The sequence below is a fragment of the Peromyscus maniculatus genome, chromosome 8, assembly GCF_049852395.1.
Source record: "Peromyscus maniculatus bairdii isolate BWxNUB_F1_BW_parent chromosome 8, HU_Pman_BW_mat_3.1, whole genome shotgun sequence".
In the NCBI taxonomy this organism is placed as follows: domain Eukaryota; kingdom Metazoa; phylum Chordata; class Mammalia; order Rodentia; family Cricetidae; genus Peromyscus; species Peromyscus maniculatus.
This window is the reverse complement of record NC_134859.1, coordinates 87,987,811-88,015,000: the sequence shown is the minus strand read 5'-3', so window position 1 is coordinate 88,015,000 and position 27,190 is coordinate 87,987,811. Positions and strand designations below refer to the sequence as shown.

General features: G+C 44.5%; 1 protein-coding gene across 6 annotated transcripts in view; it reads right to left on the bottom strand.

Annotated features, from left to right (window-relative positions):
* The window catches only part of Atp6v0a1 (ATPase H+ transporting V0 subunit a1), a 55,519-nt gene extending 52,912 nt beyond the window's left edge, over positions 1 to 2,607 (bottom strand). For 3 of the 6 annotated variants that reach the window (XM_042282820.2, XM_042282823.2, XM_042282824.2), the window contains exons 1-2: positions 2,371 to 2,491; positions 153 to 312 (exon numbers count right to left, since the gene is read on the bottom strand). In XM_042282820.2, coding sequence (XP_042138754.1) covers positions 153 to 269 — 117 coding nt within the window. In that variant the 5' untranslated portion in view covers positions 270 to 312; positions 2,371 to 2,491. Of the gene's footprint in view, positions 1 to 152; positions 313 to 2,370 lie in introns of all 6 variants that reach the window. The other 3 variants (XR_013041908.1, XM_042282825.2, XM_042282826.2) reach the window with 2 other exon arrangements.
* Between the last annotated feature and the right edge of the window lie 24,583 nt (positions 2,608 to 27,190).

The window sequence follows — 27,190 nt, the reverse complement described above, 5'->3', positions numbered from 1 at the left end:
GAACCATTTCTAGCTCCAGAAAGACAAAAGACAACTTGAAGTTTACCAACACTGAGCCAGTACTATGATGTTACTTTGCAAACAAAAGACAGTTAAACATAACAAACAGAACAGTTCGATGGTGATCAAAAAGCAGTCTGGCTTCCACTTACATCACGAAACTGAACCTTTCCAAGTTCTCCCAATTCACTGACGCAACAATAAGCAGCTTCTGACTGTAGAAAGAGCTGGGCCAGCGTCATCTCCTCGCTCCGGAAAAGCTCCCCCATGTTGGCAGAGAGTAGTGGGCAAGTATCTGTGGCTCACTCCAATCTGGGGCAAGAGAGAAAATGACATGACTTGAGAATTAACCTCCGGGACCAAGACAAACAATAACCCAGGTGAGGTTCTTTATTTGTTGTGTGCCCTGTGAGAAGTCTTGCTATCTGGCTCAGAAAGGTGCACAAGAGAAACTGTAAAAAGTCATTATTAAATCCCAGACTACAGAGCCTAGACAAAGAGTCACTTCCTTTATAATTAACATCAGGACTGACTGACAGTATTTGGGGCAACACAATGCAAAGGCATATATGCAGACTAAGGACAGGAGCTGGGAACTCCAAAGAGCCCTGTAATATGATACAGTGACATTCACAGTACCTGGAGGTTTGGCTTTATTTTGTTTATATAACCTATGCTAGTCTCAAACTCAGCATGTAGTAGAGGTTGGCCTTGAACTCCTGATCCTCCTGCCTCCACCTCCTTAGTGCTGGGATTATTGGAATACACCAACAAACCCAGGGCTTTTGTTGTTATTATTTGATTTTTCACACTTGACAGAATTTTCTTGCTAAAAAGGGTCTTCTTTGTTGTTTCCTGTTGGGTTTGTTTTGTTTTGTGAGTAGGAAACAAGAGACTTTAACTACCCTCTTATATAAAAGACGTGCCTCGATTTCCCTCCTTGACTGATAATACCCACTTCCAACATCCAAAATCCCCAGTACTATCATAAAGCTATGGTTAAAGAGATCAAGCTTCCAAACTCCTGGGAAAACAGTGTTCCTCTCCTAAGGAATCCCAATACCTAAACATCATTTTTAAAAGACAATGGAGCTCACTGCAGTCAGCTCAATTTCAACTCAGGCAAGACAGCAACACGTTGGTAATGACAAAGCACTTTTAACAAGCCGGAGGAAAAGCCTTCCACCTCTGCATCTTTCTGTCTCATCCCCATCCTCAACACAACTGCCTCTTACATCTGTCCCATCTCCCCTGTGAGTCATGGAAGACTTCCGTTCAGGTCAGCAGCTGGCGCTATCAGTGGTACTGAAATTGCAATTATTTACTCTCAATAAGCTCACGTTCAGCTCAGGTACAGCACGGTCTTCAATATCTAATGTCAGCAGATCATACACTACATTATTCTTAATGTCGTAAGGTCGTGCATATTCCATGTTGATTGACAGGTGAGACTGACATTTCAGAGAAGATTTGCTCTTCGGGAAGGCAGGAAGACATTTTGAGGACCGCGAACAGCAAATCCTTTCTGCATTTGATGTTCTCAAGGACAGCAAGACAACACTCTACTAAAGCAAGGATTTCTCAAGAGATTATGTGGGTTGACTTAAGACTGCATATCTGAATCACCCACAGGAGCTATTACCAGTCCTCTCCACCTTGAACGAAGACAGACGCCACAACCTCAAAATCTATGAAATCATGTCTGATCGGCATAGACCAGGAGCTGCCAGAGATGACAGCCTCTAATGAGTTGCCGCCCTCCTCCTGTTCCTTCATGATTACAGGCCTCTCTAAGACTCTCTCGAACCCCCACTGAAACCAAACACAAAACGCATTTGGAAAAAGCGGTTTCTGGGGGTCGCGAAATGAAACACGAACAAAGAATAATTCTGCAAAAGTGTGGGGGGTGGGGTGGGGGAGGATCCAAACCCAAGGTCCTCCCTGGAGGATTCTATCTCGCTCGGGTTTTCCAATCTCTCCTTCCAAGCAGGGAGCATTTACCTGCTTCGTTTCTGGAACTGCACAGTGAGAAGGCAGAAATTCTCTGGACCAGGCACAACCTGTCTCCAGGGTAATGGAGAAATCCCCAAATTCTAAGACCCTTTAAGAAATCCCCTCGGATTCCTCTCTCTGCCTATCCGATCTCCTCTATCATGTCGCCTCCCCCTCCCGGGTCCTCCCGGGGCAGTGGCCCCTCCGGTTCCTCTGCCCACAGGAAGGGTGTCTGAAGAGGGGGATGAATCCCCCATAGTTCTCTCGGAGACCTAAGACCCCTGCGAATTCTTCTGACAAGCGGCCGAGGTATCGGAGTGCGTCCCTGTGTCCCCGTGAAGGCCGCTCCGGGACGCGCCTTCCACAACCCTCACTCACCTCTGGCCTGCACCGCCGCTGCGACCGCAGCCGCCGCAGCAAAGCCCCCGGCTCCGGCAGAGCAGAGTTCCGAGGAGCGTACGCAAGCGAGGCTCCGCCCCCACGCCACGGCCGAGTCCCGCCCCCAAGATGACCTCATCTCAGTTGACCAATGGGATGCTGCCCCTGCCGGGCTGCCGCAGTGCAGAGTCCAGGGGGCTCGGGCGAGTCTTGCTGTGCGGACGCCATCTTTGTTCCGGCGTTGTGATTCCTAACCCGGAATGTTTGGAATCGTCAGGGCTGGGCGTGTGACTCTTTGAAGTGTTTGGCTTCTGAGCCTGTCAGAATCTTTTCTCTCTATAATCCTCCGAGCAACGTTACCTGCCATCTCTGTTTCCCAGGGAACCAATTCACAACCTTTTCTGGAAGAAAGCTGCGTGAGAGAAATGGGTGTTCCAGAATGATGTGACAGCTGCAGGAGGCTTCAAAGCTCGTCTTCTCTACACACACGCATCCTTTGTCATTCTTAGACCCCTGAAAATATTTGAGCCCCAGATTGGAGAGCGACTTAAAACTTACACCGATCTCGCCCACTTACAAAGTACAGGATTATTATAGGGTTTACACTCATACAAATAACAAGAAATGACCCAGAAGACCATGTGATGCGAATTTTTATTTTTAAATCTTGCTTAGTAGATTCCTGTGAACCCATGTGGCCACGTAGGAGTTTTCAGTTCCTCATATATCTTTTGAATGCAAAATGATACCTGCCTACTATTTTTTAAAAGCTCATTTCTCAAATATTAATAGAATTCCCTTTCCCCCCATTAGAGAGGAGCAGGGAGTCGGTGTTAATAACCAGAACCATCAGGAGGAACTCGGAGAACTGGTCAGTCAGTTTCCGTGGGTGGCGGAACTCTATTGAGATTCAAATGTAGTCAACGAGATATTTCAGATTAAAAAACAAAACAAAAAACTGCTGCTGATAATTTTGTCGGCCTGGCAAAAAAAAAAAAAAAAAAATACTACCAAACCTGTTTTGCAAGCCTGAACAAAATGATGGACACAGTGAACATTTTATTTGGATTTTTCTATTGCATATGGTAATTGAAGATGTCACTTCATTACAATTCTCTTGAGAAGGAGCATTTCTGAGACCTGACTACGATATCCACATTTCCCAGCTCCTCCGACTTGCCTGGCAAGGCAGACAGGGACCCACAACTGAAATCCTGTGTTAGAAAATGATTTCACAATGACTGTCACTTCCTTCCTCAGACACTTGAAAGAAAAAAAAAAAAAAAAAGCAAACGTCAGAGTCAGCTGCTTGCTAACCACAAACAAAAACGTTTTCTACACTAACCTGTAAGAAAGCCTGTCCGGACTAACTTTAATTCCCTTGAACCTTTCTCGTGGCTTCCCTGAAAGTACATCCTCTCAGAGGTCTTTAAAATAATAATAATAATAATAATAATAATAATAATAATAATAATAATTTATCTATTGGGTGTGTTTGTGTGCATTTGTCCATGGCACAGGCATGGAGGTCATGTGTTTGAACTCAGGTCAGGGATTGAACTCAGGTCTCAAGCTTGCCTGAAAGCGCTTTAACCTGCTAAACCATCTTCATGGCCCTATAGTTCCTTTTTTTTAACTTTCATCTCTTGCCAGACACCTGCCTTTTCCCAGTGGTCCATTTATTTTCTTTCCATGCTCTGTCCTTGGTCATCTTGCCTCTTACCAGTTTCTAATGTCTATGTTTAGGGAGTCATAGCTATTTTTTCCATCCACCACCTTGCTTCATGGTCAGAAATGGGGCTCTGCCTACTAGATAATGCCTCATAAGCCGCATAAATAGCCAAAGTCTACTATGAACCAAACCATATTAGGTACCACAAATAGGAAAATGGAGCAAGTACACTTCCCCTCTGAGAAATACCTTGAGAAATTAAGTTCCAATACTTACAAGAGAGAAAGTGAGGTGTAGTGGCTCACACCTGTAATCCTAGTAATAAGATGCTGAAGCAGGAGGGTTGCCTCCTAGTGAACATCAGGCCAACTAGAGAAGCAAAGCATCAACCCCCCCCCCCAAAAAAAAAAAAAAAAAAACAAGGGAGAGAGGTGAGCGCAATGATTAATATTCTACTTTGTGCCAGGAGATTTTCTAAATGCTTTGTAAATACAGACTCATTTAATTCTCACAATAACCTTAGGAAGCAGATATACCCATTAATCAGAAGATTTGGCAGAACTGAGGCATTGTCCAATAAATGTGAGGGGCTGGGGATTTAGCTCAGTGGTAGAGTGCTTGCCTAGCAAGCACAAGGTCCTGAGTTCAGCCCTCAGCTCTGGAAAAAAAAAAAAAAAAGATCAAATTTGAAATGCTTTTGGAGCTGGGGGTGTGGCTCTGAGATAAAACACATGCTTACCATGCATGAGGTTCAATCCCAAGCATGGAAAAAATTAAATGAATGCTGTTAGGTCGAGAGTATTGTTAATCAGCTGTAGTCTACTGATGCCAAGAAGCTGACGCAGTAGGGTCATTGAGCCCAGAGTTTCTAGACAGTTTGGGCAACATAGTGAGATCCACTCTCCCCAAAACAAAAACAAATAAATAATAAAACTGCTGTAGAGTAGGCCTAGGGCCCTAAAAGATGCCAGCGATTCCATATGAGGCTTAGGCAAAAATACCAACTCTACCCTGAGATTTTGCTTAGACACCTAAACGACAATTATGAAGATTATTTCTTTAATTACAAAGATTAATTCTTCCCTACCAAGACAAAGTAGACAGCAGCAGGTACGAGGATCTAAGGAAAGAATGTTGGCGAGTCACGAGAAGGCCGGTGAGAGGAGGCACGTGCCTATTTTTCAGTTTTACTCTGAGTTTCCCAAAATAACACTTGAGCTTTTACTTTCCAAGCCCAAGAATGCTTAAGATAAAGGTCTTTTGGTAAAAAGCAAAAACCTTTTCAAAATGCACTTTGCGGCTACCTTTGTTGCTTTAAGGGTCAATTTTCTTTGGTTCTATTAATGATTACACGGACAAGGAGATATGAAAGAGCCTAAGGCATTCGACAGTTTAAGCCATCCTCATGACTCTCAGACACATGAGACAGGAAGTTCTTTAGCTTGTGGGGATTGGAATGCTATGCGAAAAGGGGAGCCCTAAAGAAGTGAAATGTAGAAAGCACGAGGAAGCTAGAGATGGGATGAGGGGCAAGGTGGGGGAACACAGAGCAGAGAACTCTCTGTGACCTCACACCTCAAATACCTGCCCAGGAAAGTAAGCAACCAGCTTCAGTTTCTGAAGAGATAACCTAGCAATTATAACTGTGTTGGCTTTCTACTGATTCACCTGGAGTGCAGAAAAACATGGGAAATTCTAGGGGAAAAAGATTTAGTTTAAACCAAGTGTAGTGGCACAGACCTGTAATCTTAGTACTTGGGGAAATGCAGGCAGGAGCCAGGCTCAGGTACAGAGTGAGTCCAAGGCCAGCCTGGGATACATGAGACCCTGTCCCAAAAGACAGAGGAGAGAGAGAGAGAGAGAGAGAGAGAGAGAGAGAGAGAGAGAGAGAGAGAGAGAGAGAGAGAGAGAGAAGGGGGAGAGTGGGAGGGAGGGAAGGAGGGAGGGAGGGGATCAGCTGGGTGGTGGTGCAGGCCTTTAATCCCAGCATTTGGGATTAAAGTCATGTGGTATTAGGAAAACACTGCTAAACTCTGCCAAAAGACAGATGTCATTCTGCCCCCCTCGAACACCGTGGTAATTGTGGGTTTTGTCTTTTAAAATGCTGCATCCCTGGGCCTCAGCACCAAGAGATTCTGAGGCATGAGCTGGCTCTTGGTTGCTGGCTAAGAAAAGGATTTGTAGCCAGGTGGAGCTGGCCTTTAATCCCAGGACAGGTAGAGGCAGGCAGATCCCTGTGAGTCTGAGGTCAGTCTGAGTGAGTTCCAGGACAGCCAGGGCTACAAGAAAAACCCTGTCTTGAAAAAACCAACCAATCTAACAAACAAAAGAACAAAACAACAACAAAAGGACTTATATACTCTTAATTGGCTTAATTGGGTATCAGTCAGTAAATGTCTCATGTGGATCATTTCATCAGAAGTTCAAGATTGTTCTCAACAATTTCAGGAGTTCAAGACCAGGCTGGATTACAGACTGAGTCTTCAAGTGGTGTGTGTGTGTGTGTGTGTGTGTGTGTGTGTGGTGTATGTGGTGTATATGTGGTGTGTGTGTGTGTGTGTGTGTGTGTGTGTGTGTGTGTGTGTTGTGTATGTGGGGGGCGGGTGTTTAGTGTTTTTCCTTTGCCCAATACCTCCCTGTAGTATATTCCTCCTTGTAAAACTTTATTTCTGAACGTGTCTGCCTGTGTGTGTTACATGTGTACAGGTGTCTGCAGAAGCCAGAAAAGAATCTCCGAGAGCTAGAGTTACAGGTGGTTGTGACCTCCCAATGTGGGTGCTGGGAACCAAACTTGGATCCTCTGGAAGAGCAGCCCTTAGTTGTTGGACGGTCTCTCCAGCCTTCTATGTTTGCTTGCTGGTGCCTTCAGGGGGTTACTTTTTATATTTTATCCACATGTGTTTACTTCTTATTTAGGCAAGGCTTGCTGTGATGGACTATTGGGCTTTTACTGGAAAGGGAACTTCCTCCGGTTTTGACAGGCTCCCATCATTTGCAGGAGGGACTTGCTGAATTTCTATCTGAAGATCTTCCAGCTTACTTTACATGTTCTCTGTTCTGTCATCCATTTCTCCAAGGAGCCCTGCTTCCTTTTAGTGAAGAAGACTATTTAGAAATTGTCCCTGGGTACCAAGTGTGTACAACTTACCCTGTTCAGTGCCTCTGGGTTTTTTTCAACAGGCAGAGACAGGGTCTCAGTTTATAGATTCCTAGGGTTTGTGTGGTTACACTGTTACCTTTAGTGTCTTTTCTTTTTTCCTGAAACAGAGTCTTGCATAGTCCAGGCTGACTTCTAACTCCCTGTGTATCTGAGGGTGGCCTTGGAGTTCAGATCCTTTTTCCTCTGTATCCAGAAGGCTGGGATAACAGGTATACATGACTACCTTTGGTTTGTACAGTGCTGGGAATGGAACGACGGCTTCAGGCATGCTAAACAAGCATTCTCTCAGCTGAGCTACATCTGTTTTTTGTTTTGAGACTGTATCTTGTATGATATTTTGAATGTGTTCTGACAAATAAAGCTTGCCTGGGGATCAGAGGGCGGAGCTAGCCACTAGTTAACCACAGAGGCCAGGCAGTGGTGGTACATACCTTTAATCCTAGCACTTGGGAGGAGGAAGTGGGAAGATGAGGAGTACAAGGCCACCCTGGGCTACACGAGATTGAACCAGTCTAAAAGAGAAACAGAGCTGGGTGGTGGTGGTGTGTGCCTTTAATCCCATTAATCCCAGCACTAGGGAGGTGGAGACAGGATCTCAGCCGCCCCCCACCCCCATTCAGTCTGAGGATTCCTAGAGACAGGATCTCCACCCATTTAGTGTAGGGATTTGTAGAGACAGAATGCCCTCTTCCGTCTGAGATTTCACAGAGGTAAGAAGTCTCTGGTAGCTGGCTGCTCTGCTTCTCTGATCTGTCAGCTTTCACCCTAACACCTGACTCCGGGTTTTTATTGTTAGGACTAATTAGGTCCAAGCCTCAGTCTCTCGCTGCAAAGCCCTGCTCAGTCTGGACTGGACCTCACTGTGTCTACTAAGCTGGTTTCAAGTGGGCATGGACCCTCAAGTCTGCCTCCTGAGTGCCAAGGCTATGGCCAGGACCACTATGCCCAGTTGATGTGGTGTTGGGAGTCTAATACAGGGCTTCACAAATGCTAGAAAATTGTTCTACCAACTGGATTACTCAAGGCTTTCTTGCTTCTAGATTTGCTTATTTTTATTTTATGTGTGTGTGTTACCTGCGTATATGTATATGTGCCACACACATGGTTGGCGCCTGAGGAGGCCGGAAGAGGTCGCTGAAGTCCCTGGAAGGGGAGATATAGGTGATTGTGAGCTGCCTCGTGAATACTGGGAATGAACCTGGAGCCTCTGTGAAAGCAACCAGAGCTCTTAACTGCCAAGTCATCGCTCCAGCCCTCTTCTTTTTGGATAGTTTTCTTCTCCTAAGAAACATTTTGTGAGCTGGGCAGTGATGGCACAAAGCTTTAACCCCAGCACTCTGGAGGCAGAGGCAGGCAGATCCCTGAATTTGAGGCCAGCTTGGTCTAGAGTTCCGGGACAGCCAGGGCTACACAGAGAAACCCTGTCTGGAAAAACAAACAAACAAGCAACTTGGGAAGCACAGGGTTTGTTTCAGTTTACCTTTTTACATTGCAGGTTGAGAGGTTTCAAGTCAAGAACTGGAGCAGGAACCTGGAGGCAGGAACTGAAGCAGAGGCCATGGAGGAGTGCTACTTATTGTATTGCTCTCCATGGCTTGCTCAGCTTCCTTCTTATAGCACCAAGGACCACCTGCCCAGGCGTGGCACCACCCCCAGTGGGCTGAGCCCTTCCATATCAATAAAATGCTCTTGAAGCCAATCTGATGGGGGCTCTCCTCAGTTAAGGTTCCCACTTCCCAGATGAAACAAGTTGTGTCAAGTGGATAAAACTAACCAGCACATATTGGATCTATTGCTGAGCTGAGGATCAAACCGAAGATCAGGTGCACGCTAGGCAAGCAATCTACCAAGCAGATGACACTCCAGCCCCAGTTTCCTTTCTTAAATTTATTTTTAACAACTTTTAGCCTGCAAGAAACCCACGCATGGGTTTAAAAACCACATGGGTTTTTAAAACCTGAAAAGTAAAAGTCCCCAAGATTGTATTAACTTCAAGGAAAAAGATAAACCAAGCAGGTGGAGATTATGGGAGGAAATCTCATGAAGAGATCGCAACAGACCCAGAGTGCTAAGACACAGGTGTAGTGATCCACATGTGAAATCCCAGCTATTTGGGAGACTGAGGCAGGAAGATTGTGAGTTCAAGGCTAGTCAGGGCCATTTGGTGAGGCCTTTTAGGAAGGAAGGAAGGGAGGGAGGAAGGGAAGGAGGGAGGGGAGGGAGGGAGGAAGGAAGGAAGGGAAGAAAGGGAGGCAGGCCTGAACCTCTCCCCAGATCTCTAGCTTTGCATGCATGGGGCAGCCTTTAGCTAAAGATAAACAGCAGCTTTGGAGTTTGTTTCCTCTTATTACAAAACTTACAGCTGCCGGGCGGTGGTGGCGCATGCCTTTAATCCCAGCACTCAGGAGGCAGAGCCAGGCGTATCTCTGTGAGTTCGAGGCCAGCCTGGACTACCAAGTGAGTCCCAGGAGAGGCGCAAAGCTACACAGAGAAACCCTGTCTCGAAAAACCAAAAAAAAAAAAAAAAAAAAAAAAAAAAAAAAAAAAAAAAAAAAAACTTACAGGAATCTTCACTGCATAACAAAACCCAGATATTTCTCTATAAAGTGTCATCCACAGTATCCACAGTATGAATCAAAGTTCCTGACCAGATAACAAAACAGGGAAATCTGCCCCACACTGAGGAGAAAAGGCAGTCAGTGGAAACTAAGCCTAGGATGAACCAGATGCCAGAACTAGCTGGCGGGATTAAACAATTATTATAATGTGCTCAAGGATGTAGAGGAAAACGTGTCATAAAACACAAAATAAGAAATCTCAATACAGGGAAAATGCCACAGTGAAAGGTATTACCTTATACTCTAACTTAAAAATCTGACCAGACGGGCTGGAGAGATAGCTCAGAGGTTAAGAGCACTAGCTGTTCTTCCAGAGGTCCTGAGTTCAATTCCCAGCAACCACATGGTGGCTCACAACCATCTGTAATGAGGTCTGGTGCCCTCTTCTGGCCTGAATGGACACATCAAGCAGAACACTGTATACATAAATAAATAAATCTTTAAAAAAAAAAAAAAAAAGAAGTGTCTCTAAAAAAAAAAAAAAAAAAAAAAAAAAATCTGACCAGACATGGTGGCTCCCATCTTTAATCCCAGCACTCAGGAGGCAGAGGCAGGTAGATCTCTGTGAGTTCAAAGCCAGCCTGGTCTACATAGCAAGTTCCAGGACAGTAAGACCCTGTCTCAAAATAAAACAAAACTGATTTAAAAGCTGGGCATGGTGGTTCATATCTATGAATCTAGCATTCAAGAGGTGTGACCGAAAGGATCACCAAAAATGGGAAGCCAGTCTGAGCTACATAATAAGTTCCATCCAATTTGAACTACAGAATGAGACTATGTCTTCCTGGTTCAAAAGCAAACAACTGTCCTTTCCCCCAAACCCATCAGGTGAGAGTGCTTGATGCCAAGCCCGGAGACCTGAGTTCGATCCCTGGGACCCACACGGTAGGAGAGAACCATGTCCAGCAGATGGTCCTCTGGGCTCTTTGGTACTCATGCACAAACAGGACACTTCTCTATAGAAAATACAGGAGTAAGTGTAATAAAAACATTTTTATCAGAGAATTCTTGCATCCAGGAAGAAAAACTAAAAAACAGCTTTGTGAACACAAACTGGAAACTTGGAAATAGAGATCGCAGGCTAAAAAAAAAAAAAAATGGGGGCGGTCGGTGTCTGGGAAGATAGGTTTAATACGTAAGAGTGTTCACTGTGCACGTGCAAGGATTTGAGTTCAAGTACCCAGCATCCCGTGTAAAAGCCAGGCATGGCTTTGAATGCCTGTAACCCCAGCACTGGGGACAGAGGCAGGCAGATCCTGGGAGCTCATGGAACAGACAGCATGGTTGAAATAGAGAACTTCAGGCTGAGTGAGGAACATGGTCTCCAGGAAATAAAAGGAAGTATGATAGAGGAAGACACTGGCTATCATCTTCTGCTCTCTGTGTGTGCATGCAGCACAAACATGAATAAGCGGGTAAAGTAAAATACTAAAAATAAAGAATTCATTTACTAAGTTTGACTGCAGATTGGGGGAATAATCTATGAACCTGAAGATTACTACTAAGTAGAAAATGTTCAACTCCAGGAATAGAAGCTTAGAACAGACTCTCAGAGACCTCAGCTTCCTGAGTGCTGAATTGATAGGTATGGCCACCATGACCAGCCAAAACAATTTGAAAGGGGAGAGTGTAGAGGTGTATGCATATGACCCAGGTACTCCCACTCAGAAATTCAAGGTCATCATCAACTACACAGTGAGTTGAAGAATAGCCTTGGCTGTAAGGCTATTCTATCTCATCTCAAAATGGAAAAAAAAAAAAGTCTAGCATGTAAAACCAGGAATGGTGATGCACACTTATAATCCTAGTACTCGGGAGGCTAAGGTTGAGGCTAGCCTAGGCTACATAGTGACACACTGTGTCAAAGGATATGTCCAATATATTGTGGTGATTAATCTTCAATGTCAGCTTAAGTGGATTTGGGATCACCATGGAAACATACTTTTGGGTGTGTCTATGAGGGTGTTTCCAGAAAGACTTAAATGGGAAGACTCATCCTGAATGTGGGGAGCATCATTCTAAGGGCTGGGGCTCAAGACTGAGTAACCAGGAGAAAGGGAGCTGAGCAATAATAATAGCAGTCCTTTTCCTCTGCTCCTGACTGCAGCTGAGGTGTGAGCAGCTGAGTCATCCAGTCAGGCCACCCTACCAGGAGGGACTGACTATACATACCATCACAGCCTTAGACTGAATAAACACTTCCTTCCTTACATTGCTCTCTTCAGGCATCTTGTCACAGCAATGAGAAAAGTAACTAATGATGTGTAATTGGGGAGTCCAGAGAAAGAGAAAGAAGTGTCTGATCCCACAATCCCAGTGGAAGGATTTCAAGTTTGAGGCCAGCCTGGGCTACACAGTAAACTTCAGGCCAGTCTGAGCTACATAAAGAGTTTATTTCTGAGTTCTCACTGGTAGACAGGGGGGAGGGGGCAGAGAAAGGAAGCAGGAGAGGAAGAGGAAGAAAGAGAAAGGGGAAGCGAGAGGGAGAGATTGAAGTAGGCAGGAAAAAAGATTCCAAGAAATTTTTACATCATAACCGCAGGAAGAACAAAATACAAAGAAAACCCTCATAGACACATATTAGCCGGAAATGCACAACTTGTATTTGTGTGTGTGTGTGTGTGAGTAAATGGCTACTGATTTCTCATCACAAACAATGGAAGCCAAGGGAAAATGAGATGACATCACTAAAGTACTGAAATAAAATAAATGGTAATCAGCCAGGTGGTGGTGGCGCAGGCCTTTAATCCCAGCACTCGGGGAAACAGAGGCAGGCTGATCTCTGTGAGTTCGAGGCCAGCCTGGTCTACAGAGTGAGTTCCAGGACAGGCTTCAAAGCTACACAGAGAAACCCTGTCTCAGAAAAAAACAAAACAAAACAAAAACATGGTAATCTGAAATTCTAGAACCAGTGAAAGAATTCTTCTTGAATAAAAGCAAGGCCTGGAGATGTAAGTCAGAGGCAAGTGCAAGGCCCTGGTTTTGACCACTGGTGCTTCCAGGAGGAAGAGGAGGTGGGGAAGGGAAGAAGAGGAGAGGGGGGAGGAGAGGAGGAGGAAGAAAAGAGGAAGAGAGAGGGGAGGGAAAATAAATTCGTTTTCAAATAAATGAAAACGAAGAGAGTTTGTCACTGCTAGATCTGAGCCTTATGGATTCTAAGGAAGTTCTTCAGCTGAAGGGGAAGCAAGCAGCATTAGATATAAACTTGCATCTTCAAGAATGAAGGAATAACTCCAAATACACACGTACGTACGTACGTACGTACATACATTGAAAGGACTTTTTTATTTTTAAAAATTTATTTAATTTAGCATGTTGGTGGCAGTGCACTTCTTTAATTCCAGCACTTGAGAGGCAGAGGCAGGCAGATCTCTGTGAGTTCGAGGCTGGCCTGGTCTACAGAGTGAGTTCCAGGACAGCCAGGGCTACACAGAGAATCTCTGTCTCAAAAAAGGCAAAAACAATATATAATAATAATAATTAATTTTATTTTATGAACATTGGTGTGAAGGTGTTGGATCCCCTGGAACTAGAGTTACAGACAGTTGTGAGTTGCCATGTGGGTGCTGGGAATTGAACTGGAGTCCTCTGGAAGAGCAGCCAGTTGCTTTTAATGGCTGAACCATCTATTCAGCCTGACTTTTTTCTTTCTTAATTAAAAAAATAATAATGTGGGGATTAGAACATTATATGGTGTGTATGATATATGTGATAACTGCTACAAAAAGATTGAAGTTATAGCCTGGAGTGGTGGCACATAACTTTAATTCCAGTACTTGGGAGGCAGAGGCAGGGGGATCTCCATGGGTATGGGACCAGTCTGGTCTACATATCAAGTTCCAGGACAGCCAGGGCTACATAAAGAGATTCCCATCTCAAAAACAAACACAATGTAGATGTAACCAACTGTCTTATTAAATAAGAAACACAGAACCAATGTAAAAGAGAAAGCCAAGAGGTCAGAGCTCAGAGCTAAAATCTCACCCTTCCTCCTGCGGTGGTCCTAGCTCTCCGAAAAAGAGCTACTTCCTGTGTGTATGTCTTTACATAGTCTTTCTGTTCTGCCTTCTCATTGGTTGTAAACCCAAACATGTGACTGCCTCATCACTGCCTGTATGTACAGCCCCCCAGGTCTTAAAGGCGTATGTCTCCAATGCTGGCTCTATTCCTGAACACACAGAGATCTACCTAGCTCTTCTACCACGTGCTGGGATTAAAGGCATGTGCCACCACTGCCACACTCTTGCTATGGCTCTAATAGCTCTGACCCCCAGGCAACTTTATTTATTAACATACAATTAAAATCACATTTCAGTACAAATAGAATACCACCATAACACAACAACAACAAAAAAAAGCAGACTGGAATGGAACAATAAAAATGTCAAGATTCTCATATTACGTGGGGTCTGTCACAGTATTAATGTTTTTTTCAAGACAGGGTTTCTCTGTGTAGTTTTGGTGCCTGTCCTGGATCTCACTCTGTAGACCAGGCTGGCATTGAACTCACTGAGATCCGCCTGCCTCTGCCTCCCAAGTGCTGGGATTAAAGGCGTGAGCCATCACTGCCCAGCCACAGTATTAATGTTAGATAGACTATAAAGTGTGGGAGTTCGTTTTATGTAATTTCTGAAGCGATCACTAAACAAAATGTGGAGAAGGCACACGTAAATAGACAATAGTTAAGTCTTGTGGGCTGCAAGACTATATTATATATTATAGAGATCCAGCTGTGTAGTATGACCGGCCAAGGATCTGTCAAAAGGCAAGCCATTTATCATGGAATATTTGGTGTTATCCATTTTTTAATATTTCAGCCATCTTCTGCTATGCAATTCTTGTGTGCCCAAACACTTCCAAACCATTTTGGCAAACAGCTAAGCTTCTCAGACACTGTTCCACTAGGTACTAACTACCCCCTTAACCTAGGAGACTAACAGGCCACTAGAGGCATAGCTTTGTTTATTGTGCAAATCAAGTTCAGATCTTCCACTGCCCCAGAGCAACTTCTTAGATCAAAGGGGTTTCCTCTCACCAGGTGCTTCCAGCTGAGATGCAGCTTGACTAGCTATCAGTACTCCTCCCCCGCCCTGTCAGGAAACTGGCAGCAGAGAAAACAGTGGCAGTTTTATTTTTAGTGACTTGGAGATTTCTTTACCCTATCACCTGTAAGTTTATAGTTTGAGCACATTTATGATAGACTCATAATGTTTTCACCTAACCACAGTAAGGATAGATTCCTAGCACATAAATTCCTTCTCTGATTTATTCCAGCTCCTATCTAAGGCCGCCTTTATTCTCTTCCCCTTTTTGACTTGCAAATGAAGTTGCCAGGAAGCTTCTGGTGGGGACCTTGCAATTCTTATGTGGTATTGTAAACATGAATGTGTTGCTGGCTTGGGAAAGATATACATGAGTCCCAAAAGAAGCAGGCAGAATTTTGGACAGAATGATGGTGTCGGACAAATTGGACGAAAGAGCTCTGTGTATTTAGATTCATTCCCGTGCCGCTGGTAGTGTCTCTTCTGGGCCCCTGGGAAGTGTAAAATTAAGGCTGGTCCTATAATATTATACAAAAGGTAAGTTCTAATAGGGTTCTGAGAGCTGGGGAGACAGGTCAGTGGGTGAAGTGTCTACTCTGTAAGCATGAGTACCAGTGTGCTGTCCCCAGAAACTATCCGGGAACACTGGCCTTGGTGGCGTACAGCTGTAATCCCAGCACTGGACAGGTCGAGACAGGAGGATCCTGGGGCTTGCTGAGTATCCAGCCTAGTCGGTGAGCTCCAGGCCAAAGAGAGACCCTGTCTCAAAGGAGGTGGACAGCATTCCTGAAGATGACAACTGAGAGGTCCCTCTGGCCTCTGCAAATTCACATATGCACACCTACATACACCCATTCATAAAAAAAAAAAAAAAAAAAAAAAAAGAAAGAAAAAAAGATCCAAGGAGTGGGGAAGATGGCTCAGTGGTTAGGAGCACTTGCTGCTCTTCCAGGGGACCAAAGTTAAATTTCTAGCACCTACGTGAAAGCCTGTAACAGTCTATAACTTCATTTCCAGGGGATGTGACACTTCTGAACTCCTAGGGCACGAGATGCACACGTTGTTCACAGACATGCATGCAGGCAGAACACTCACACACATAAAATAAAGGATTCAGGCTGGGCACAGTGGCACACACTTTTAATCTCTTGGGTGGTAGAAGAGAGGCCTCTGTGAGTCTGAGGCCAGCCTTGTCCATATAGTGAGTTCCAGGCCAGCCAGGGCTACATGGTGAGAGCCTGGCTCAAAAATAAATTGAATGAATTAAATAGAATTCTATGGCTTGCCAAGATGGCTCCGTGGTTCAGGGTACTTGCTTCCAAGCCTGATGGCCTGATCCCTGGGACCCACAAGGTGGAAGGAGAGGATTGTTACCTGCAAGTGGTCTTCTGAATTCCGTACAGGAATATACTACCAAACAAAGAGAATTCTGAAAATCATGCAATTAATTCCATATAGGATGGCAAAAAAGAACAGAAGAATAACAGAGTAGACAAGCAGAAAACATAGAAAAATATGAAATGATAATGCTAAATCAATTTCATAAATAATATAATAATAATAATAGTAATAAATAGTAATAAATATAAATGAAGTAAATAATACAGTTACAGGACAGAGAAGATCAGAAAGTATAAGAAAAAATAACATCCTAGTGTATGCTGTCCAGACATTTTAAATTAATTTTTATTTAGTTTATTTTATGTGCATTGGTGTGAGGGTGTCAGATACCCTGGAACTGGAGTTACAGGTGGGTGTGAGCTGCCATGTGGGTGCTGGGAACTGAACCCTGGTCCTCTGGAAGAGCAGCCAGTGCTTTTAACCACAGTGCCATCCCTCCAGCCCCAGACATTTTAAATGATAAAGTTGAAAGTAAGCGGGTAGAAAAAGACCTGCTGACAGGTCATGCAAATGCTCCTATGGTGATCATGGTGGTAGTCGCACTGCTTGGTAAAGTGAAATTGTACATTTGAAAGGAGTGAACTTTATTATGTAGGAAACATACCTCCATATGTTTTGCATTGTGTGTGTGTGTGTGTGTGTGTGTGTGTGTGTGTGTGTGTGTGCACATGCACATTTGCACTCATGAATGCATGTGCCAACCTGAAGGGGTCAGTCCTTTCCTTCCACCATGGGTTCTGAGAATTAGAACTCAAATCCTCAGGCCTGACCACAGGTGTCTTCACCAGCTGAGACATCTCATTGGTCTCGGGTTTTCTTGAAAGACGTTTAAAAGTCTTTGTCCACCCGACGGTTAATTTTTAAATGACAAGATAGCAAACGGATGGTACAATCCCTTTAACAATGGCAGGGTAAACACTGATGGGGCAGACCGACGGTAGAGAGCCTCCTCCTTGTAGGGGGACCGGCAGAGTTAGGAAATCATTGCCTTACAAGGACACTAGTAATAGTTGATTTGGAAGAAAAAAAAAAAAGTAATTGCAAACAGTTGCTAAAATGAAAATGGGGGAGGGGGGAGGGACTATTTGGAGAGAAGAAAGGGACCAGAAAGAGAAGGGGAATAGGTGAGGGGAGGGAAAAGACTGCAATCCAGCACCCTAGAGGCGAAGTCAGGAGGACTGTCTGTCCGTGAGTTCAAAGCCAGCCTAGGTTATAGAGCGAGGCCTTGTCTCAAAATAACAGTAATGCTAATAATGTAATATGTTGAATAAAAATATCACAAACTCATTACTTTATATGTACTTAAAAATTGCCATATAAAGAATAAATTGGCAGGCCGTGGTGTTGCTGGCTGGGTGGTGGTGCACGTCTTTAATCTCAGCACTCACTTGGGGAGGCAGAGGCAGGCGGATCTCTGTAGACCAGGACAGCCTGGTCTACAGAGCTAGTTCCAGGACAGCCAGGGCTACACAAAGAAACCCTATCTCGAAAAACCAAAAAAAAAACCATAATGTATGTTATAATTGGTAGCAAAAACTTTTTTTTTTTGAGACAGGGTTTCTCTGTGTAGTTTTGGTACCTGTCCTGGATCTCACTCTGTAGACCAGGCTGGCCTCGAACTCAGAACTCACAGAGATCCGCCTGCCTCTGCCTCCCAAGTGCTGGGATTAAAGGCGTGCGCCACCACCACCTGGTGGTGGCAAAAACTTAAAAGTACACAAGAGGAGACATATATATAGTATGAAAATGTCATCCCATAAATGACTTACTAATTAAAATAGAAAAAAGGTGCTCTAGTGTAGAGAGGAGGAAAATAGTACCTGAATTAACTTAAATTAGTATCGAGGATGGGAACTAACCAGTGTCATCTGAGTCCCCAACACGGTGTTTCAAAAAGCATGTAACATAGCTGGGCGGTGGCGGGGAGGGGTGGCGCGTGCCTGAGTTCGAGGCCAACCTGGTTTACAGAGCGAGTTCCGGGAGAGTCAGGGCTACACAGAGAAACCCTGTCTCAAACAAAACAAATGTGTAACATGTAAATTGTATGCTAGAGAAACAAACAAAAAACACCTGGACAAATCTGTCAGGTTTGGGCTAGAGGCCACTCAAATCTGTTTCTCACTCCACTCAGGGGCTGTAAAAGAAATGGCAGACACCCTGCTGCGGAGGCCTGTGAGTCTGTAATCCTCTAATCCCCGCTTCTCTAAAAGAAGCTGACCAAGCATCCTAAACAGCAGGCGCTAGCCCTCTGATGGACATGCTTTAACTAAAGGCCTCTTCCCTTGCTGATTGGAAATCACAACTTGACTGCAAGCACGCCGCTGTGGGCTACTCATCAACTACACGAGCTCTCGCGTTTCCATGAATTGCATAAGGGTACCTGCTTAGCCTGAACTCTCTCCTCAGGGCCCCAGCCTTTCTAAATTTCCAAAAGCCCAATTTCTTATCCAAAGGGGCAATTTGCCTCTGTGTCTCTCTTGAACCCCTAGCCCGACATTTTACATAATCTAAATCTCATTACAACATACAGTAAACCAACTAAAATTAGCATGCACTCTACAAAAAAACAACTCTGGGATGGCAAAATGGCCCCGCAGATTGAAAGCGTTTACTGTGCAAGTCTGGGGCCTGAGTTCAATCGTTGCCCCCTGACCTACACTCATGGTGCGTCACAAGTGCACAATATAATGGTAATAATAACAATACAATTTAAAACAGCAACAAAAACAACTAGCTTGTTAAAATGTTTCTAATCACATACTGTTATAGAGCATCCACCAGAGATGACTGACTGCTCATACATGAGTTTAAGCCAATAGAAAGTTGTTTCATTGTCTTGGGGAAAAAAAAAGTCGTTTTATTTGTTGGCCTTCCACTACGATGAAATTTTGGGATTCCAGTGTAGCCCTGAGCCTTTCTCAGGGTGAGCTTTTAAGCAAAAAACAAAACAAACCAACCAACAAACAAACAAACAAAACATGTCCTGGGTTGACACACTTCAGTTAATAAGAACAGTTAGCCAGAAGCAGAACTACAGAAATAAAAAAGCAATATTAGTACATTTAGAGACTTTCCTAGAACTATGTATGGATTTTGATGGATTATGTTGTTGGTTGTTTTATATTCTTTTCGTAGGCCTGCCATCCAGCTCCCAAATAAATCACACATGGAGGCTTATCCTCCCCCCCCACACACACACACAGGATTTCTCTGTGTAGTTTTGATGCCTGTTCTGGATCTCGCTCTGTAGACCAGGCTGGCCTCAAACTCACAGAGATCCGCCTGACACTGCCTCCCGAGTGTTGGGATTAAAGGCGTGCACCACCACCCAGCTGGAGGCTTATTCTTAATTATAAATGCTGGGCCTTAGCTTGGCTTGTTGCTAGCCAGCTTTACTTAAATTATCTCCTTTATCTTTTGCCTTTGGGCTTTTATTTTTTTTCTATTTCTGTGTACCTTTCATTATTTCTTACTCTGTGGCTTGCTGTGTAGCCGGGTGGCCGATCCCTGATATCCTCCTCCTTCTCTGGCTACTTCTTCTTCTTCTTCTTCTTTTTTTTTTCCCCAGATCTCCTTCTATAAAGTCTCTCTGCCTGCCTGCCCCACCTATCCTTTCTCCTGCCTTGCTATTGGCTGTTCAGTTCTTTATTAGACCATCAGGTGTTTTAGCCAGGCAAAGTAACACAGCTTCACAGAGTTAAACAAATGCAACATAAACAAAAGTAACACACCTTAAAATAATATTCTACAACAGATTAGGTCTTTGTTTTAGTTTAGGCAGGTGGTGCTGTCTACGTACTAAGTTTTACATCCTGGTGGTATTTTTATCATGGAGTCAGTTGTGCTAAGGTCTGGAGGCCTTTTGCAATGAAAGTCTGCTCTAAAATGAACAAACAAGAGGCTGGAGAGATGGTTTAGTGGTTAAGAGTACTTGTTGAACTTACAGAGGACCTTGGTTTGGAACTCAACACCCATACGAGGGTGTACAAGCATCTGTAACTCCAGTTTAGAGGAATCAATGCCTTCTTCTGACTTCCTAGGGCACTGGGCATGCACATGGTGTACATACAAAAATGCAGGCAAAATCATACATGTAAAATAAAACAAATCTAAAAAACCGAAATTTGCAAGACTTGACAATTTCTTGCAATATGTGGTCCTGAAGTGGATTCTGTACTAGAGAAAAACTCACAGATGTCATTATTGGGCCGTTGATGAGATTTTGTGATGGATTAGATAGTATCACATCTGTGTTGAATTTCCTCATTTTAACAGTTGTACTGTGGTTACATAAAAGGCTGTGTTCTTGTCCTTAGGAAATAGCGCTATAGTGTTTGGGGTAAAGGCTATAGTGTCCACAACTCTCCTGTGGTGTGCGTACACTGAAGGATGGATGGCAGAGGTGGGTGACATAGAGATGGGGAACAGAGAATGATAAAGCAATGTGGTAAGATAATGACTGCCTGGGACATCTGCTTTTTAGGGTGAAAAGCACATGTTTGCTTTCTTTTAACCGTTCTGTAAACTCACATTTATTTATTTATTTATCTATTAGGGTTTTTTTTGTTTGTTTGTTTTTTTGAGACAGGGTTTCTCTGTGTAGTTCTGGTGCTTGTCCTGGATCTCGCTCTGTAGACCAGGCTGGCCTCGAACTCACAGAGATCCGCCTGGCTCTGCCTCCCGAGTGCTAGGATTAAAGGCGTGCACCACCACCGCCAGACCTATTTATTGGTTTTTTGAGACAAGTTTTCTCTGTGTAACAGCTGAGGCTGTCCTGGAACTTGCTTTGTAGGCCAGGCTGGCCTCGAACTCACAGAGATCCTTCTGCCTCTGCCTGTTGAGTCCTGGGATTAAAGGCTTGTGCCACCACTGCCCGGCCCACATTTAATTTATTTTATAATAAAATGTTTGCAAGGCTAGATGTGATGGTACCAGCATTCAGATGGCTGAGGCAGGAGGATCCAGAATTTGAGAATTTGAGGCCAGCCTGGACTACACACACACACACACACACACACACTGTGTGTGGGGAGATTTATAGCTCTAATGAATATTTATAAAAGAATAAAGGCTAAAAATTCATGAGTTAAACATTCATATCAGGAAATTGAAAAAGCAAAATAGACTAGAGAGGAAGAAGTGGGTGAATATTTCTAATAGAAAATAGGGAGCTGGAGAGGTGGCTCAGAGGTTAAGAGCACTGGTTGTTCTTCCAGAGGTCCTGAGTTCAATTCCCGGCAGAGCCTTCATTCAAATAAATCTTTTTTTTTTTTTTTTTTTGGTTTTTCGAGACAGGGTTTCTCTGTGTAACTTTGCGCCTTTCCTGGAGCTCACTTGGTAGCCCAGGCTGGCCTCGAACTCACAGAGATCCGCCTGGCTCTGCCTCCCGAGTGCTGGGATTAAAGGCGTGCGCCACCAACGCCCGGCCCCAAATAAATCTTAAAAGCCAGGCTTTGGCAGCATGCCCTTCTCCACAGTACCTGGGAGGCAGAGGCAGGTGGATCTCCAAGTTCAAGGCCAGCCTGGTCTACAGAGTGATTTCCAGGACAGCCAGGGCTACACAGAGAAACCCTGTCTCAAAAAAACAAACAACAACAACAAAAATAAAAAGAAACTTCAGACATGGTAAAGGTGACAAAAGAATATAATGAAAAGATTTATAACCAATAAATTAAGCATTTGGATGGGATGGACAAATTCTTAGAAATCTTCAGTAGTGATTTCTAAAAACAGGGACACACAGTGTAAAATTATGTGGAAAGTTCTAGAGGGACTACTGAATGCCAGTGAGGTGTGCAACTAACATTCTTGCTAGTTTTTATTGTGTTTTAGAGTATTGCCCAGAGACTTTGTAGCTTTCAAAATTTTTGTTAAAACTTATCTTTTTGTTGTTGTTGTTTTTTGAGACAGGATTTCTTTGTGTAGTTTTGGTGCCTGTCCTGGAACTCACTCTGTAAGCCCAGGCTGGCCTCGAACTCACAGAGATCTGCCTCTGCCTCCCGAGTGCTGGGATTAAAGGAGTGCGCCACGGCCGCCCGACTTAAAACTTATCTCAACATGAAAAATAACAATATATATATAATCATAGGACTCCTCCAATCATCTTTAATAAAAGGCTGTTTGCAAAGTGGGGGAAGACCGCAGCACACCCAGAAGCAAGTGACTCATTTTCAGTGTGTGATATGGTAAAGGACACGCAGAAGTTTTCTTGGGGATGCTGGTCGTATTACTATATTTTTAAAAACATGATAAAATACGAGGGTGATCTGGCTGCGCTATAGGTCACATCCCATGGGTTCAAAGGGTTGATCTGGCTGTCTAGGAGAGCGTTCCTGTCCTCAGGGCTCCATGCCTGTCCCTCCAGAAGTGGGATTGGGTGAGAAAGACCCTTCTGCCGGGATCAAGGAACACTGTTCTTAGGTCAAGGGTCGAGGAGTAGCTGCGCTCTCCTCTTAGGACCCCAAACAGGCTGTCAAGGTCCTTTTGGGATAGAATATAGGCTCATCAACCTTTCAAGACATACAAAGCCTGCTTTTGTGGAAAATACACCATAGACAGGTGATTATGTCTATCTCAATCGCCCCCAAGATGCAGCTGTGCCCCAGAACTTTACCCAGGGTTTGGTTCCCAATGGAGGGGTTAGGAAAAGGGGCGCAGAGAGGAGACCCAGGCAGCGCAGCGTCTCCTCTGTCCCCGCGGTGACACATTTACTGCTGCACCAGAGCGCCCCCTGGTGGGATAATTTAGAGCTGAACCGGAAGCAGGCCCGCCCCTCCAGCTGGGTTCCAGCGGGAGACCCTCACTCTCCTGTGAGGCGGGGTCCAGGCTGTGCTATGGATGATTGACGTTGGACACCTCGGTGCTGAGGTTTCAACTCTCCCAGAAGCAGAGGAGGAGCCGGTGGGATTCATTCCCCCTCGGCGTCCTTGACTTCTTGGGGGACTCTTGACCACAGTGTTCTCTGGGTAAGACGTTTTAAGCCATGTGTTTTTGACTCTTAGGGCTGAGATACAGCTCATTTGGAGGAGTGCTGGCCTACCAAGCACCAACGGATCCCCCGCAAAGGGTTAACACGATGGGGTGGTGCACACTTGTAATCCCAGCACTGAGGAAGGAGAGACGAGAGAATCAGGAATTTAAAGCCATCCCAAACTTCACCGTGAATTCAAGACCAGACTGGGCTATATGAGACTGTCTTAAAAGCAAGCACAAGAACACTTAACGAGTTGTAATTGTTCTCTATGACTGTAGACTCCGAGATAGTGAGTCTTGTCTTGCAGTACAGGAGGGCTAAAATGGGGGAGGGCGGAGGGAACGGGCGGGGTGGGGGGCTGGCACAAGGATTGATTTTAGGACCTCAAGAGTTCCAAGCAAATGCACCCAAACTGAGTGTTAGTTCCAGCTCTCCCTCTTCTGGCCTCCCTTCCTTCCTCTCTTTCCTTCCTTTCTAGACGGGACCATTACTAATCACCTCAGCCTAGAGCAGTGTGGCAGCAGATACTGCAGGTGGACAAGCCAGCAGAGTCTGTTGGGGGGGTCTGAAAAGCTGTGTGTCTGGCTGTCAGTGTCCGGGAGCATCTGGTAGAGTTCACTGAGCATCCTGAACTAAGCAATATAAGACCGTTCAAAAATTATGTGCACACGGCAAACTAGCTTGATGGCCTTCCTCTTCCAAATCGGGATGATTTGAGCATCAAATTGATGCTGGCCCGTTCTCACGAAGCAGGCAGAGGAGGAGGATCAGGAGTTCAAGCCCAGCCTAGGCTACATGTGACCTTGAGGCCAGTCTGGGTTACAGGAGACCTGGTTTACAAAAATAATCAGAGTAAAAATAAATTATACACCATTAAATAAAATAGTAATCCAAGAGTCTATATTTATATAAGCAAAATAGAAGAGAGAGATCCTGGGGCTGGAGAGCTAGTTCAGTGGTTAGGAGCATTGGCTGCTCTTCCAGAGGACTCTGGTTCAATTCCCAGCAACCACATAGCAGCTCACAACTGTCTGTAACCCCAGTTCCAGGAGATCTGACACCTTCATGCCAGTGCACATAAAATAAAGGTAAATAAATGAAGAGAGAGAGAGAGAGAGAGGGAGAGAGAGAGAGAGAGAGAGAGATTCCTTTGTAGAACATCAGAGTTGAGTAGAGAAGAAATAATGGAATTAGAAAGTTACATCCTGGGAGAAATGACTCAGAGGTTAAGAGCACTTGTTGCTCTTGTAGAGGACCTGGGTTCAATTCCCAGCACCCATATAGCAGCTCACAAACAGTTCCAGGGGGATCCAACAGGTATATACATGGTGCACATATATGCATTCAGTCAAAACATTCATATGCATGAAGTAAAATAAATCTAAAATTTAAAAAATTATCATTCAAAAGACATTCTAGAACTCATTAACTCAATCAGGAAACTTCAATGCATCCTTTTGTTTGTTTTTTGTTTTTTGTTTTTTATTGGGGGGGGGGGACAGGGTTTCTTTGTGTAGTTTTGGTGCCTGTCCTGGATCTCACTCTGTAGATCAGGCTGGCCTCGAACTCACAGAGATCCATCTGGCTCTGCCTCCCGAGTGCTGGGAACAAAGGAGTGTGCCACCACTGTCCGGCCTTTCAATGCATTCTTAAACTAATGAGCAAAAATTTGTTGAGAAATGAAGTATTAAACTGGACTCAAAATATTGGTCTATAAAAATATTTACTGATGCCAGGCATGGTGGCTCACACCTCTAATCCTAGCATTCAGGAGGCAGAGGCAGGTGAGTTTGAGGTCAGCCTGGTCTACAAAGAGAGTTCCAGGACAGCCATGGCTATTACATAGAGAAACCCTCTCTCAAAGACAAACAAAAAAAAATTACTGTTTATAAGGAGATAAAGAGTCATTTCCTATTGGAAAATCTGGTTGGCAGATGACATCCTTGACCCTTACGTGAGCAAGGTTACCTGCCATAGTAATAGGCAAATCAAATTATCCATCCACCCGATAAGATGCAAAAGGAATGCAGCTTCCCCCTTTATACCATCCCCGCTACTGATAAATCCCCTAAGCCTAATCTCTAGGAAACATGGGCAACATTTGCAGAGTAAGTATCCTGTAACCTTCGGAAGGTCTAAGTTATCACAGTCGAGGGCAGATGAGGGCTGTTCCCAGATGAGGGCTATTCTCAGATGAGGGCTATTCCCAGATGAAGGGCTATTCCCAGCTGGAGGGAGGAGCCCTTTAGAGAGACAGCCAAGGGGACACAGCTCAGGTGCTCGAGTGTTTACTTAGCACCAAAAAGGTCTGGGGTTTGGTTATAAGCGGAATGTACAGTTCACACCTGAACTTCCAGCGCCGAGGAAGCTGAGGCAGGTGGTTCTCTATGAGTTTGGGGCCAAACCTGGTCTATGCAGCTAGTTCCAGGCCAGCCAGGGCTACATAGTGAGACCCTGACTCAATTTTTTTTTTCCTGATAATTTAAACATTTTAAAAGTGAAAACTTTTAATTTGATATGGTGGGACCAGCCTGTGACCGCAGCGCTTCTGTGGAGGGTCAAGAGCTCAAGGTCATCCTCACGGTCATACTGAATTTGAGGCCAGCCTGAGAGCTACATGAGCCCCTGTCTCCAAAAGAAAACAAAAACTTATTATTATTTTTTAAATAAAAGGAAGATAGTCTCTTCCTTTTATTCTGGAGATCCTAAACATTGACTAATCTATTACATACTTGTTTATGCTGTATAGCACTCACCTATTTGAAACCTCTACTTTTTCTTTTCTTTTTTTTTTACAAAGATTTATTTAGACGGGCGGTGGTGGTGGCAGCGGCGGCGGCGGCGGCGGCGGCGGCGGCGGCACACGCCTTTAATGCCAGCACTTGAGAGGCAGAGCCAGGCAGCTCTCTGTGAGTTCGAGGCCAGCCTGGTCTACAGAGTGAGTTCCAGAACAGGCACTAGAACTACACAGAGAAACACTGTCTTGAAAAAACAAAAAACAAACAAACAAACAAACAAACAAAAGATTTATTTATTTGTTATGTATACAGTGTTCTGCCTGCATGTATGCTTGCAGACCAGAAGAGGGCACCAGGCCGGGCGGTGGTGGCGCACGCCTTTAATCCCAGCACTCGGGAGGCAGAGCCAGGCGGATCTCTGTGAGTTCGAGGCCAGCCTGGGCTACCAAGTGAGTCCCAGGAAAGGCGCAAAGCTACACAGAGAAACCCTGTCTCGAAAAAACCAAAAAAAAAAAAAAAAAAAAAAAAAGAGGGCACCAGATCTCATTACAGATGGTTGTGAGCTACCGTGTGGTTGCTGGGAATTGAACTCAGGACCACTGAAAGAATGGTCAATGCTCTTAACCTCTGAGCCATCTCTCCAGCCCTAAAACATCTACTTTTTCTTAGCTTATTTGTTATCTAGACAATCTCTCTCTCTTTTAAAAATATTTATTTATTTTTATTTGCATTGGTGTTTTGCCTGCATGTATACCTTTGTAAGGGTGTTGGATCCCCTGGAACTGTTACAGTTGTGAGCTGCCATGTGGGTGCTGGGAATTGAAACAGGTTCTCTGAAAGAGCAGTTAGTGTTTTTAACTGCTGAGCCATGTCTTCAGTCCCAATAACCTCTCTCTCTCTTTCTCTCCATATATTTATATATAAAACCTAGGCAGGCCTGAAACTCATTATGCAGCCCAGACTGGCCACAAACTTATAGAAATCCTCCTGTCACAGCCTCCTGAGGGTGACATCACAAGCATGAGTCACCATATCTAATTTAAAACTTTTGCCAGGTGGTGGTGGTACACACTTTCAATCCCAGCACCCAGGAGCAGAGGTAGACTGATCTCTGTGAGTTTGAGGCCAGCCTGGTCTACAGAGTGAGTTCCAGGACAGCCAGGGATACATAGAGAGACCCTGTCTGGAAAAACCAAACCAAACTAAACTAAAACAA